We start from the raw sequence: 16,465 nt of genomic DNA, 5'->3' as shown, positions 1-16,465 counted from the left end.
AAACAATTTTTTAATATAAAAAAACAACCACAATTTGGTTATACAGTGCAACACTACCAAAAGAACTCCCAACTACGACATACCATAAATTAATGGAATTTGTTAAAACAAAAGATTATTTCCTAGATTGCACTTCGGCTATTATGCGTCCAAGTCCCGGTAGAGTGCAATTATTTCTGTACTTTTACTAATACACATGATGACAGTCTATTTTCTCATGGTTGGGGTATTTGTCCCAAAGTGGATTATGCCTAGTCTAGCCCCAGTTAACTTTCCCACTCCTAGAGTAGTCCTCCAATCTACAGACTCGGGTTCAGATTACCCGGCCTCCAATGGGGATTGAAAAGAATGCTGACCCTTAATCTGTGGTTAGGGGATGAAAAGAGGGCATGACCTCTTAAGATTCCGGATGGGAGAAGGATGTAGCTGCCCCTGGACACTGACTAGGATATTATCACCCTTATAATTCAGGTAAGGATTGGAGAAGGGAAACTTCTAATAGATCAGTGGCTACATTGGAGGGTATGCATGTCACTTCGATGGGTCCTAAAGGGACAAAAAAAGAACACATTTTAAAGGGAACTTTGGTAATGGCATGAGATATGACGTTTGTACGATTTGTGGTATGAATTTCCATGTTTTGAATAACTACTGACTTAATATCACATAATATCACATTCACGTAACATTTTCTAAAGAATGACCAGCCCAATTAAGCAAATTAATCGGCACCATCATGTAGACCAAATAAAAAATAACGTAATATAGACTGGTATAGACTTTGTATATTAATCATAATAAATTGAATATAAAACATGAATAGATTTGTGACCACAGCCAAAGATAATTGCAATTAAGCAAAAAGAACTAAAACTAAATGTTTTTACAACTAGCCAAATTACACTAGGGATATTTTCAGATGATGCGTTTTTGATGGCATGCCATGCTGTAATTACACTTCAGTTACTACAGGCCCTGATGAATGATTGCCCAAAATTGATTCATTTATTAATTCCTCTTGATCATATCTGTGAAATCAACAATAAACCATGTTATTTTTCCGGTTGGATTCAATTAAGTCATGCATCACCTTCTCTCCTATTAAGGACAAAGCACTTTAAGGAAGATTTTAAAAAGGTTACAAGCTCAGACTGGGACAGAAAGATGGGAGGGAGAGATGTAGAGAAAGAGAGATGTAGGGAGGAAAGATGGAAGGAAGGGACGGACGGAGAGAAAGGGAAAGGGAGATACATTTTGTCTTATTTTAATGAGACATCCTCATAGCACTACTATAAACCCCCACCCAATCCCATAGAAATGTACTGTGTGCCACAACAACCTCCACACAATCAACTTGCACAGGACACCACAACAAAGTACAATTTAACACCAAGCCCTTCCCAACCAATACCATATCATGTTGAATACCAAACTCTCCACTGCAGACCTTCAGACACCCCCCTGAGCCCCATTGCCTCTTGAAACATTCCAACATGGTGAGTCATTTTATGAAACCTAAACCCAACCCTAAAGGCGCAAGGAGACCGTCGGTTATCAGCAACACACATATGGCCATTTCCCTGGGTCCCATCACATCAACCTCCCAACATCCCAGAGAGAGCAAGAGAGAGACAGAGACTAGAGCAAGAGGACAAGGGAGATGCCTTCAGGCTCCACTCAGTTGATACAAAGACTACAATATTATAATGGAAGAGTTTCATATCTTCTTAAGTCTTCAAACGCCAGTTATCCCTCCTGTATGAATATGTGTGATTGTTTGAAAGGATAAGAGGCCAGTATATTCTCAGGCATACACAGACCCAGCATTATAATTAGCATCAATGCCAGGATGCAATGTTTTTGTGTGCATAATTAAAATGTTAAGTCACTTGTTAGCTTGTTAGCTCTGCACATTCACATTCACAACACACTCTGCAGGCATAATGAAAGTTGACATGTTAAAGTATGTGTTGACTTAAAACAAACACACGACAATGACATTCGCATACAGTACAACATGTCAGAGGATACATTTTATTTCAATGTAGCCTAGATCCTATGATCTTTTGGGTCTGCTTTTGTACTGTTAAGTGTGAAAAGCTGTAATTTACCTAGCTTGTTATGTAAAAATAGGGCTTGACATAAGAGTTCTATTTGAATAATGGCCTATTTTATTGTGTATATTCTAAAATGCTACTCAAATATGTTTCTCCATGTACGTTTTCATAACACTCCAAGCACAGGCCCTGAATTTACTGAAAATGCCATTCACCCAAAGTCAGTACTTTAAAGCTGGATATTTACACATGGTGGTAATGACCTCTGCTTACTCTACAGGAATGTTTTTGCAGTTTCTAACTTCAAGGCAAAGCCAAAAAAGCTCTCTGTGTATGTGTGTCTGATACAGGTCCAATAATAATATGAATGCCAGAAATTAAAGTTAGTTTTAGAGTAAAATGCTTGATTGGGGTTAATGTTAGAAATGGGGTTACTTTTAGGCTTAGGAATTTAGCGTTAGCTGTTAGTGCTAGTCATGAGTCAAGACAAAGTCAGCTCCAATCCTACTGTACACAGGTCAGTTTTTTTGAGCCGCACCCAAACTATGTTGGGTATATCTGTTCTGAGAACCACCCAAACACTGACAGAAGAACAGATTTGTCTCTGCAACCCAACCCACCTGCATAGATTGAGTTCCAAAAGCCAAATCATTACCTGCAAAATAATCAAGCCTTGACATTTAATTAAGCTGTCATATTAAAACCACACTTATCTTGGAATTTTAGGACTAACTGAGGTATGATTGTACTTGTAGATTTTGGACATATTAACAACATTTTACACATCCTGCCCTAAATGGAAGGTTAAAAAAGTTTCTGTTCACAAAAGTCCTAGATAGCATCTTTAACGTGAATTTCTATTGGATTTTTTCAATTTGCAAGTTGCCTCTTTGAAGCATTTGAAGTTATTCTATGTACGGTGTACTCATGTATTAAAACAAGGTGTCTCCCTCGCATCTCCCCAGCAGATAAAAGATATGTGTGGATCCAGAGCGAACTTCCCACTGCTGAACAGAAGTGCCTTGAGCATCTAGTGCCACAAACATTGATTAACCTTATCATAATAATAGATCTAAGACGTGTCACCAATTGTTAAGCAGATTAATCCAAATTAAGTTTCTGGATAAAGCATTTATGCGTGGAATATATAAAAATAGTTTTTACAGCTTTTCAAAGCTGGTTAACCAAAAGTAAAAGTAAACCAAGCGGAGAAGAGTTGTTTTGAATGTGCTTTTGATGTAATTACCACCCGGTTTGAATGTTATCATTGGATTGAATGGGCGTTATCAGTGGTTATCAGCCTCATAGATATGGGTCAGAAGGGGCCTGCTAGCCTACTGGTAGGCTCAGAAGGCTGTTATCATCCATTCGCATGGTTAATCACGGATAAATACACGAGAAGACTCCAGATCTAATCCCAGACGAATTCAAGTCGCTGCTACAGGTAAGACCATTAAAATGGGTTAGGGTTAGGGTAAGTCTACAGGTAAGACCATTAAAATGGGTTAAGGTTAGGGTTAGGGTTAGGGTAAGTCTACAGGTAAAACCATTAAAATGGGTTAGGGTTAAGGTAAGTCTACAGGTAAGACCATTAAAATGGGTTAAGGTTAGGGTTAGGGTAAGTCTACAGGTAAGACCATTAAAATGGGTTAAGGTTAGGGTTAGGGTAAGTCTACAGGTAAGACCATTAAAATGAGAGCCTTTAAACTGTGATGATTTTGTCAATACTAAATTATCTTTATACTAAATTAACCATGCGAATGGATGATAACAGCCTTCTTAGCCTACCAGTAGGCTAGCAGGCCCCTTCTGACCCATATCTATGAGACTGATAACCACTGATAATGCCCATTCAATCCAATGATAACATTCGAATCGCCTGAATTTACCTAAGATGAAAGAAAATTCAGGGTATCCCCTTTAAATCATGCTGGTAAGCACCATATTTATTTCAGCAGATTTACTTGGGTCAGTAGGGGTTCAGTGCCTTTTTTCATTGTCGAGATCACATTTCTAACGTATTTAGAAGTAATATTTTATTTTAGTCCTGTACTGAGAACATTTGCTTTTACAACGACGTTGCCATATAGCGGTCAACTAAATGGCCCCATAGCTGGACCCTAGAGGTCACGACTGTGGACATTAGGGATTGGAAAAAATGCTTGATGCAAGTTATTTGTGTGGGACATTTTATATGATATCATAGTGGCAAAACATTCAACTAAATGACCCAGTCATTGCATGTTTTGAAAATGCAACCCAAGTACATTTTAAAATCCTTAAATAAGTCTGGACAGAGTTTAACTGGCCTCCTGAATCTAATAGTCATTGTCCCCTAGTGGCTATGCCATCTTGTTTCAAACAACAACAAAAACATTTTAGAACATCACACAATCTCACTGAAAACCAGGAATGCAGGAAGTGAGTAAAGATACATTCACCTTCCATTACTAGACCAGTGAGCCCACGTCGCCTCCTGATGATGCAGCTGTCTTGCCATACTCCACAGGTACATGCAGTCAACGATCTCCTGGATCTGAGACAGCTCTAGGTTCTTCATGAAGTCATTGTCCAAGATGGCATCCTTGATCAGGTCTTTGGACCTGGGTGGTTAGAGTAGATAGAGAAAACTAGATGATAATGTAATTGTAATGAATGAATGTAAATTAGCCTGGGGATGGTTATTTGCAGTTTATATCCAATTCAGTTGTTTCTATTTTATCATCTACTTCATTTACATTTTTGTGATTTAGCAGACAGTTACAGTAGTGAATGTGTACTTACAACAAATATTTTACAACGGAAATAGTTAACTCTAAACATAGACAACTGAAAGAGACAATTTTCTAGAAGAGAAACAATCTCTTGTCGAAAACTACAGCAAATGGCTTTGGCAGACAAACAGTTTCCACACTCTCTAGCTCATTTAGCTCTCTAGCTCGTTTACAAAAAGAAAATGTTTCTCACCTGTGCAAACAATCTTGCTAAGCAATCAAAAAGCCCTGACTAGGTATATCGGCTTGAAAATCTAAACCATTTTGGCCCAGTGACTCAAACCCTAAACCAGGTACAACTGTTTTCAGTGGCCCAACCAGATGTGAGAAAACCATTGCTGCTAGCTAATGAACGAGCTGGAATTTAGACAGGAGACGTATTTACATCAGCGCATAAGCAGTGATTCCAGCTGTCACATGTATACTATTCCTGTAAGACAATGGCATGGCACATTAACCCTTAGCCCTGGAATGTATGGTGGCGCCTATTGCACTTGCCCACAAACTGTTAAGTCTGTAAAATACTCTAACTGTCTTTTATGTGAAAGGTGCACTTTTAAATAATACACAACAAACAACATAAATGATTTGTAGTGAGAACATTCTTGCCAAATTGTGGGTAGAAAATGTTTGTATCCTAAAATAAACACTTTTATTTTATAATAATTTGTACCAAAGAGCGCTTCCGTTTTGAAGAAACAAACTTTGTGATTATTCCCACAACGGAGTGAAACATATTAGGAACATTTAAAGCACAGACACAATGTATTATGGAAACATTCTGTTCACTGAGTGTAACACAGTAGTGGCCACCAAGCTTGGGACCTCGGATAGAGGCACAGGATGAGCCCTCTCCAGTTAGTCCTTGTTCACCAGCAGTGCGTCTTTGCACATTGCTTCAACAGCATCATCAAGTTTGCTGATTACACCAGGTTTTCGAATTCTGGTTGAGACATATTGCGATACCCGGTTGTTCGACATAGAGCAGAGCAGTTTGACTCTGCACCGCCCAGGGTGTACAGTCAGACAGGGCTCATTGCCACCTCATGCTTTAGCAAATCCTCAAGGTAAGGACGAGTGTCTGGAGGCTGGAGGCTTAAACCTGGGGAATGTGCTAAATGTATCATTCTTCTTGTCATCATTAATTGTATTTCTATCTGCAATGTATTAGTACTTTCTATCTTTATTATTATATATCTCTTTCTCTTTTCTTACTCTGCTTTATTTGAAATTTAAGTTTGCGCTAAGTAAGCATTTCACATTTAATCTCCTCTGGATATTTATAAAGTATGTGACATGTAATACATTGGGGAGAACAAGTATTTGATACACTGCCGATTTTGCAGGTTTTCCTACTTACAAAGCATGTAGAGGTCTGTAATTTTTATAATAGGTACACTTCAACTGTGAGAGACGGAATCTAAAACAAAAATCCAGAAAATCTCATTGATCATGAGGATGTTGAGGGATCAGCCCAGAACTACACGGCAGGACCTGGTCAATGACCTGAAGAGAGCTGGGACCACAGTCTTAAAGAAAAACCATTAGTAACACACTACACCCAGCATGACAACGGACCCGAAAACACAGCCAGGGCAACTAAGGAGTGTAAGAAGCATCTCAAGGTCCTGGAGTGGCGTAGCCAGTCTCCAGACCTGAACCCAATAGAAAATCTTTGGAGGGAGCTGAAAGTCCGTAATGCCCAGCGACAGCCCTGAAACCTGAAGGATCTGGAGAAGGTCTGTATGGAGGAGTGGGCCAAAATCCCTGCTGCAGTGTGTGCCAACCTGTTCAAGAACTACAGGAAACATATGATCTCTGTAATTGCAAACATAGGTTTCTGTACCAAATATTAAGGTGTGCTTTTCTGATGTATCAAATACTTATGTCATGCAATAAAATGCAAATTAATTACTTAAAAATTATACAATGTGATTTTCAGGATTTTTGTTTTAGATTTCGTCACTCACAGTTGAAGAGTACCTACTTCTACATGCTTTGTAAGTGGGAAAACCTGCAAAATCGGCAGTGTATCAAATACTTGTTCTCCCCACTGTATATGATTTGGATTAATTCAACAGGGATTGTTGTATTAATTCAAGAGCTTTTATGGCATTACATATAAAAATGGACAAGAAATACCTTTCACCCCACAAATGATACTCCAATAGAACTCTGAACTCTGAAATGGGAGACAGTTTGAATTGTTGCCCAAGCTTCTAATGTCCCGCACAGCAATCTTTGGCAACACACCACCAAACACCCCTCTCTTCTATTTTAGTAGTGACCACACACAGCCAGAGAGATGGGAGATATAGGACAGATGCTGCTATTTATAAGATTCCGTTGGAGCAGACAGGCTTTTCCTGGGGAGCACTGTGAGCAAACACATGGTGAGCTAGAAATGATGTACCCTTTAGGATTTAGGTCAGATATACTTCCATACTATAGTGATCCTTCAGATCATTATGTGGGGACACTCATTGGGAATGTAACACCTAAATTAGAAACTGGCAGGCTAACTCATTTTGGGTCTGGGGGAAGGGGGGGGCACAGATCAAAAGTCAGAACATGGACCATAAAAGCATCTCCTCTGAGTTCCTCCAAGTTATAAGACTAGACAATTTTTTAATTCTAGTTATTTGGGAAGCTGAAGAGTGGCACTGCAGTGCCACGGTAATGCCACAATGATGTTTCCAATGTAATCCTAGTACTCAAAGAATGTTGAACTTCTAACCTTTGTTCAAAATATCTGTCTACAATTCTTACTGCTAGAACAAACAGCTTTTGTTTTTGTAATGTTAAGAAGATATAAGGGGCACACTAACCACAATATAAATAGTCCACTGTTTCTCAAGACCAATTGCAGCCTACTTCCCGGATGTTTCTCTCCTTATACCTAACTTTAGCTAATTTACAACAAGGAGCATCCCTGGCCTCGCATTCTCAACTAGTGAACCTGACAGGGAGGAACATGTACGCCAGTCTTTGTTTCATATCCTCTACTGTACATTCTCAGGCAGCTACCTATAACACACACCCTATCTGCTCTCTTGCTCCAGTCCTTCCTCCACTCTTTCCCTCCACTGTAAGGGAACATACAAACAGTCAGTCAGGTTTGTGGAACAAACATTGTCCTTAAAAGGAGAAAATATGCCCTTTTAAAGTTATAAGGGAGAGGGAGAATGAGTGAGTGAAAAGAAAGTTAGAGTGAGAGCAATACACATTCCAACGGACAAATCCTTTTTAAGAGATAAAGGGCGTATAACACAGAGAAAAAGAAAACTGTCTATTCTCAAAAACACATCTAAACAGGCTGACACAGGGCTGATACATATAGATAGGGTTATACACATTGTAATATTGTTTGCTTTATCTGGTTTCACGTCTGAGATTGAAAATGACGGTAATGGAGACCATGGCTGCGGAAATGACATTCTCCTTTGGATGGGATTTTCTATATGCATAGTTTCTGCTCTGATCATAAAGGACACACTTTATTAAGTTTAAATAAAGTTAGTTCCAAGCATAATCGATGTCTGTGATATTACATTATAATAATAATTGTAGTATTCTAGGATACAAAACTAACTCTAATATAGTTGCAGTGTATTATTAATGTAAGGTAAAATAAGTCATGACATCACTGGCTGCATCCAAAATCTGGGTTGTCCAATGCCTACTTAAACTGCATACGGTGTACAAATTGTATAAATTAATTACAATTCTATGGAACTTCTGTACTGTTACACATCCACAACGTTTTACCTTCTGCATGCATTCAATACCATCGGCAGTGATTTTTGTATTCACAGTGTGCACCATAAGTCAATAATGTTTTTACATATGAACAGAAAAAATGTTGTGTTTTTTTAGGATATCTATCTCGATGAATTACACTGGTTACACACAGTCTACAAACAGCACTGAGCATGACACATATCAGCGTTGTGTGTGGTAATGACGTCATGTTTTTAGTTATCCTGACATATGGCTAGAGTTGCTAAAAATATCGGCCTCCAAACATTGCCAATGTTTGTTCAAACTTTCTTTCTGTGGAGACACAGACTAAGTGAGCAACGGGCGAAAGTTCAGACGCTCATGTGGCCGATAGCCAATCCCGCCATGCACAGACATCATCTCTGTGTCAATAACAAAAAAAAACAGTACTTCCAGAAACATCAAAATGCAGAATGTTTTGCAGGCATATAGTTTGTTTTCAGGTTATGTCATTTCTAGCCATTGGGTGGTAATACAGAGGATGACAGGGCCAGGTCATGGATTTTGTTAGGTAACAATTATAAATCAGCGTAATGTGACTTGGATTTAAAAGGATACAGGCCAAGTCTGGTGCAATAAATAAGGTGGAAGGAAGCTGTCTGGCCAGTGTTTACACACATCCAGTGCTTTTTTAACTTTACTAGTACATGTAAGAAGTCAAGTAAAAATAACTCATGGCAGATATGACGTTATATTTACATTGGGGAGAACAAGTATTTGATACACTGCCGATTTTGCAGGTTTTCTAACTTACAAGGCATGTAGCAATTTTTACCATAGGTACACTTCAACTCCAGAAAATCACATTGGATGATTTTTAAATAATGAATTAGCATTTTATTGCATGACATAAGTATTTGATTACCTACCAATCAGTAAGAATTCCGTCTCTCACAGACCTGTTAGTTTTTATTTAAGAAGCCCTCCTGTTCTCCACTCATTACCTGTATTAACTGCACCTGTTTGAACTCGTTACCTGTATAAAAGACACCTGTCCACACATTCAATCAAACATGCTCCAACCTCTCCACAATGGCCAAGACCATTAGTAACACACTACGCCGTCATTGATTAAAATCCTGCAGTGCACGCAAGGTCCCCCTGCTCAAGCCAGCGCATGTCCAGGCCCGTCTGAAGTTTGACAATGACCATCTGGATGATCCAGAGGAGGAATGGGAGAAGGTCATGTGGTCTGATGAGACAAAAATAGAGCTTTTTGGTAAAAACTCCACTCGCCGTGTTTGGAGGAAGAAAAAGGATGAGTACAACCCCAAGAACACCATCCCAATCCTGAAGCACGGAGGTGGAAACATCATTCTTTGGGGATGCTTTTCTGCAAAGGGGACAGCACGACTGCACCGTATTGAGGGGAGGATGGATGGGGCCATGTATCGCGAGATCTTGGCCAACAACCTCCTTCCCTCAGTAAGAGCATTGAAGATGGATCGTGGCTTGGTCTTCCAGCATGACAACGACCCGAAAAACACAGCAAGGGCAACTAAGGAGTGGCTTCATAAGAAGCATCTCAAGGTCCTGGAGTGGCCTAGCCAGTCTCCAGACCTGAACACAATAGAAAATCTTTGGAGGGAGCTGAAAGTCTGTATTGCCCAGCGACAGCCCCGAAACCTGAAGGATCTGGAGATGGTCTGTATGGAGGAGTGGGTCAAAATCCCTGCTGCAGTGTGTGCCAACCTGGTCAAGAACTACAGGAAACGTATGATCTCTGTAATTGCAAATAAAGGTTTCTGTACCAAATATTAAGTTCTGCTTTTCTGATGGATCAAATACTTATGTCATGCAATAAAATGCTAATTAATTACTTAAAAATCATACAATGTGATTTTCTGGATTTTTGTTTTAGATTCCGTCACTCACAGTTGAAGAGTACCTATGATAAAAATGACAGACTTCTACATGCTTTGTATGTGGGAAAACCTGCAAAATCGGCAGTGTATCAAATACTTGTTCTCCCCACTGTATGTGATACAGTAGATTATTTTTACTAAAAAGCAGCCTGTTGAATTTTCCTTTTAGACTGAAATTAACAGTTTTTTTTCTCACGTGGACAGGAATTTGGTTGCTCAAAATTCCACAATAAATGCTTGGGATGTACTGTAAATATAATTCCCATAATAAAATGTCCTAGTAGTTAGAAATTTGCCCCTGACTAACCCCAAAGGGTCTATCATTTCACCACCACGTGGTTGCGTATTTGTGTGAGATCCAGGACTATTTGTGCTTATTGGGACCATTGTCCACAAAGATAGAAAAACCTCTCAAATCTGTCCCAACAAGGTTTTTTGGCCAGCCACCACTAGGAACGGCCTAGGAGTTAGGTTAAAACGTACAATTATGCCTAGTGTTAGATTTGGGGTTATTTTCAGGTTTAGGCATTAGGTCAAAGTTAGGGACACAATTTAGGTTAAGGTTCCGTGAAGATGAAGTCACTGTATGGATTGGAATTAGGGATAGTTTTAGGACCTGTGGATAGGGGACATGGAGTTTCCAATCCGCACAACGATAGAAAAACTAATTAGCGTTTTGGATATATGTTCAACCTTCAACAATAATATACTTTGCAGAGGTGATCCTTAGGGTTGTAATATAAAAATTGAAAACTAGGTCACATGTACAGTACAAATTGGTAAATATCCCCTTTATAATGTAAATGTGCCAGACCAGCCACTCCAAAATAATCATACAAACAATTTTGGCATAAATATGAGTTGCAATAGTCACCATTGATTATATGTACCTCCAGTAGTTGAACATTAGAATATCCTGCATGTAGTAGCAGGTGGCTGTCTCCTATGTGTACATACACAGCCCTGGAAAAAATGAAGAGACCACTGCACCTTTTTCTTTCCTTTTCAAAAAAGTTGGAAAGGAAAGTTTTGAGTGAGGAACAGAAGCTTTCAATTTGCAGAGGTCTCTTAATTGTAACCCTTCTGTTCCTTCACTCAAAACCTTCCCTTTCAACTTTTTTGGAAAGGAAAGAAAAAGTGGTCTCTTCATTTTTTCTGGAGCTGTATATACATATTAGTTTGGTATATAGTAAAATGGTTTTCATAATAGCATGTCCCTTGCAATATAGGAAACAAAATAATAAGATTATAGTAGGCTACTACTGACAATCACTTTTCATAGTGAGGATTTAACAAGAGATCAGATGGTAATAATCTGGCTCATGTTTGCATTAGGCTCAGAGGCTCACACCATCTCAATACACATAAGGGGAAGGAAAATGTCCTCATCTGATACCAGGTAAGACACCCAGATATCAAATACGTCTGGTTTACCTCACTGAATAAAAACAAAGGAATGAGGGCAGAAGACTAGACAAGACACAATGTTGGCAAGTAAAACTAAGACTAATAGCGTTTCCCCTTTTCAAATGATAAGCCCCTCTCATGTTGACTCTTCCTCAAGGAAACCCTCAATGCATTTTACATGTGTAGCAGGCCGCCTGGATAGAACCATTCTTATCTGCCTTCCATGGACACAGCTGGCCACTCAGCAGGGCCCATTTTTCAGCTGATTTTCAGTGTCTTTGATGGTAAGAGAATGGTATCATAGTCCATGAGCCAGAGGGTTGGCCAGCCTCACTTGTGTTGACAATGTCTCATAGTGATGTTTTTGAAGGTCTATGACCCTAGAGATAGAAAATGTGTGTCAGTTTTTTTTTCTTCCCTCCAAGTCTAGTAATGTGTCTCAGATGGATTTCACCCAATGACAATGTCAGAATCCAAGAACATATTGCTCTGCTATACCATTTAATCATGTACCACTGGAAAGCATAGACTTGCAACTCTCCACCAGATAAATTTCCTGAATGTTCAGGTCAAAATTAAAATTAAACATTTTCTTAAGTTGTAAAACAAAATGGATGATTTTTATATTATACATTCATCTTTGAAAGGTGATTAGCATGGCCTTTCAGAGCCCTGCTTGTTTGACAGTATGTATGTAGCATGAAAATCTTTCATCTTGTCCCACTGAAACCAAGCCAAATGTGCCAGATATACTGTATATGTTAAATTACCCAGAAAGTTGCAGTAAGAAACGTTGGATTTGAACATATGATCAATATTTGATATATCCACTCACCTAAAGGATTATTAGGAACACCATACTAATACATTGTTTGACCCCCTTTCTCCTTCAGAACTGCCTTTATTCTATGTGGCATTGATTCAACAAGGTGCTGAAAGCATTCTTTAGAAATGTTGGCCCATATTGATAGGATAGCATCTTGCAGTTGATGGAGATTTGTGGGATGCACATCCAGGGCACAAAGCTCCCGTTCCACCACATCCCAAAGATGCTCTATTGGGTTGAGATCTGGTGACTGTGGGGGCCATTTCAGTACAGTGAACTCATTGTCATGTTCAAGAAACCAATTTGAAATGATTCCAGCTTTGTGACATGGTGCATTATCCTGCTGGAAGTAGCCATCAGAGGATGGGTACATGGTGGTCATAAAGGGATGGACATGGTCAGAAACAATGCTCAGGTAGGCCGTGGCATTTGAACGATGCCCAATTGGCACTAAGGGGCCTAAAGTATGCCAAGAAAACATCAACCACACCATTACACCACCACCACCAGCATGCACAGTGGTAACAATGCATGATGGATCCATGTTCTCATTCTGTTCACGCCAAATTCTGACTCTACCATCTGAATGTCTTAACAGAAATCGAGACTCATCAGACCAGGCAACATTCTTCCAGTCTTCAACTGTCCAATTTTGGTGAGCTTGTGCAAATTGTAGCCTCTTTTTCCTATTTGTAGATGAGATGAGTGGTACCCCGTGGGGTCTTCTGCTGTTGTAGCCCATCCACCTCAAGTTGTGCGTGTTGTGGCTTCACAAATGCTTTGCTGCATACCTCGGTAGTAACGAGTGGTTATTTCAGTCAAAGTTGCTCTTCTATCAGCTTGAATCAGTCGGCCCATTCTCCTCTGACCTCTAGCATCAGCAAGGCATTTTCGCCCCCAGGATTGCCGCATACTGGATGTTTTTCCCTTTTCACACAATTTTTTGTAAACCTTAGAAATGGTGGTGCGTGAAAATCCCAGTAACTGAGCAGATTGTGAAATACTCAGACCGGCCCATCTGGCACCAACAACAATGCCACGCTCAAAATTGCTTAAATCACCTTTCTTTCCCATTCTGACATTCAGTTTGGAGTTCAGGAGATTGTCTTGACCAGGACCACACCCCTAAATGCATTGAAGCAACTTAGATAATTGCATTAATGAGAAATTGAACAGGTGTTCCTAATATTCCTTTAGGTGAGTGTATATATATATATATATATATATATATATATATATATATATATATATATTGAATTATGTCAAAACTTTATTTTATTGAAGGTCTCTATAGTTGTTAAACGTGTGATAGTAGTGAAGCAGTGGTAGCTTTTTCTATGTTATCTCTATTTTGCCTTCTGTCCATCCTATTCATTGTTTTATCGAATGCTTACTTTTTTTTATAATTCAAAAAAATTGCTAATTTTCTCACCTCCCAATTTTCTCACCTCCCTATTAGATTTTCTTCAGAGCGGATTCCCCAAGTCAACAACCAAAATTAAGCTTGCAGGGCCACATCCTACCACAAGGAGTCACATCCACCCATTCACCATGGGTGGTGCTCAGCCAATTTGCACTGCCCTCCATCGGAAATAATACATAGCATTGCATCAATACACTGTTTCTTCAGGGTTTGATTTTCAGAAGCGAGCATCCAATTTGTCTTATCCTCCTTGAGGGGTATTGATTTTAAGTGTCAAAACCAAGTGCAACATGGTGCGAAATCTCTTAATCCTTGAAAGAGAATGAGAGTGGAGATGTGTCTGTGTGTGTGTGTGTGTGTGTCAGTGTAAGTGTGTTTGGAGACAAACTGCACGTCTGTCAACAGAATGTAAACAGTTCGTAGAGAAGTATCCTAGCACTGTCTCTCATCACAATTTGGATTAAACAAACACATCCACATTACACAGAGCAGGACTTGTGTTCCATTTAACCTACATCAATAATTGGACTCGCAGAAGTTGCACATTCACCCTGATTGTGGCAGTAAAAAGGGATGCAGTTTTCTCTCCTTCTCTACATGAAACACATACCACTAAAACTATAAAATCACTTTCAGAAAAAGGTAAGAACATGCTTGATACATTATATAACATGTTTAGTAACTGACCATAGACTTCAACTACTCTGTCGAGTGTAAAACAAGAGGAATCTTCAGGAATCTGCTAGATTTCATTAATTAAAAGTAATAAAGGCTAAATGAGACAGACATTTGCAAAACTTACCTAGTGTCGGATATGTACGGTATTTGTGAGTTTGTCTATGTGCAACCTTTGATTTCAAACATCTGTAAGATTTTGACAGGTCTCACGCCGGACGAGCCATCTACACACCAGTAAGAAGTGGGCAAACCAGCTCTTACAGTAATGCACAACGCATAAAGACAAATATGGGTGTACAACATGAAAATAAAACATGCAGGAAACCCCTGCTGTCGCTGTAAACCTACTGTGGGCTTTTGGGGTAGAAGGGCAGCGTGACATGGCTGAGATCCTGGATGTCGAAGGCAGTGGGTTCTGCAGATATCGCCTGTCTCTTGGTCCGCTGCTGGTCATGCAGCTCTGTCTGTTTCACAACCTGTTGGGTGGCGGGTTTAATAACAGACCGGTATTTATCTAGCTCGTTCTGTAGTTTTTGTATCAGCTCATCTTTCTGGTCAAGCTCCAGTTCTAATTCGTCAATGAGCGTGTCCCTCTGCCGCAACTCCTCAATCTTCTCCTGAAGCGCATACTGGAGGTCGCGCAATGTACCCATGTTCATCCCAGACACCAAAGGGGACTTCAAAAAACACCAAAGGGGACTTCAAAAAACTTTATCCAAAACTATCCAGTCAATTCCTTCTCCTCTTCCACTCTGACAGAAAACTTTATCCTGCATCAACAGCATTCAACATATATCTTCCCTCCAGTCCTTGATTGCCAAATCTCTTGTTCTCTGTTGGCGACGGATGCGAAATCTACAGGCAAACAGAGCAGATAAGGAGGCTGTCAAGGTGTACACCGAGAGCACAGCAATCTGGAAATATGAAGTTTGTCTTTCTCTCTCGGTCTGAGAGTCTCAGTGGTAAGGCAGGCTGGTCCTCCCTGAGTGCATTAGGCTGCGACCCGGAAAGACCGCAAGGCGAGAAGAGCGCCTACAGGAATCTGAGGAACAATGCAGCCGGCACGCACAAGATTGAATCGTGTAGAAAACTCACAGGGCAAAATGGCTAGGGACTGCAGACCCTCCTGGAATTAACAATAACCAGTGTTGAATACCTAATTCAGTATTTAGGTTATAAATTACTCCAGAATGTAGGTTAACCTTTTACCAACTGCCCAATGTGATTTATTTTCTTCCTCCATTAAATTGACTACTCAAAAAAACGGATGTTTTATCTTTATGCATTATTGATGGAAGTATTAACAATAGGAGATATGTGAAGGGGACACAAAGTTTCAACAGATCACTCTGGGACCTGAACATTGGTCCCAACAGGGAGTGTCCCCACTGGACCACAGTTTAACACACACTATATGATTTAATTGTACTGTCATATATAGCAGATTATAGCTTCCTTCATAACTTGTGCTTGGCTGCCAAATGCATGTAAGCATCCCTTATAATGATAATTATTCATATTATACGCAATTGAGGAAGTGTGATTAAAATCCTTTTTTTCTTGATCTATATGAAAATAATCCTATACTCCATTTGATGTGAACTGCCCGATAGTAAAAATAAACAAAGTATTCACTAATCAATTTATAGGTATAT

The 16,465-nt window shown here is 39.5% G+C and overlaps 1 protein-coding gene across 1 annotated transcript in view; it reads right to left on the bottom strand.

Moving 5' to 3' along the window:
* The window catches only part of LOC105010645 (cGMP-dependent protein kinase 1), a 58,548-nt gene extending 42,644 nt beyond the window's left edge, over nucleotides 1-15,904 (bottom strand). Inside the window, 3 exon segments of the mRNA XM_034292939.1 lie at nucleotides 4,509-4,569; nucleotides 4,572-4,660; nucleotides 15,159-15,904. Coding sequence (XP_034148830.1) covers nucleotides 4,509-4,569; nucleotides 4,572-4,660; nucleotides 15,159-15,469 — 461 coding nt within the window. The 5' untranslated portion in view covers nucleotides 15,470-15,904.
* Nucleotides 15,905-16,465: the final 561 nt, after the last annotated feature.

Source organism: Esox lucius, chromosome 6 (assembly GCF_011004845.1).
Source record: "Esox lucius isolate fEsoLuc1 chromosome 6, fEsoLuc1.pri, whole genome shotgun sequence".
Classification (NCBI taxonomy): domain Eukaryota; kingdom Metazoa; phylum Chordata; class Actinopteri; order Esociformes; family Esocidae; genus Esox; species Esox lucius.
The sequence above is the reverse complement of the archived record's forward strand: the minus strand, read 5'-3'. Positions and strand labels throughout refer to the sequence as shown.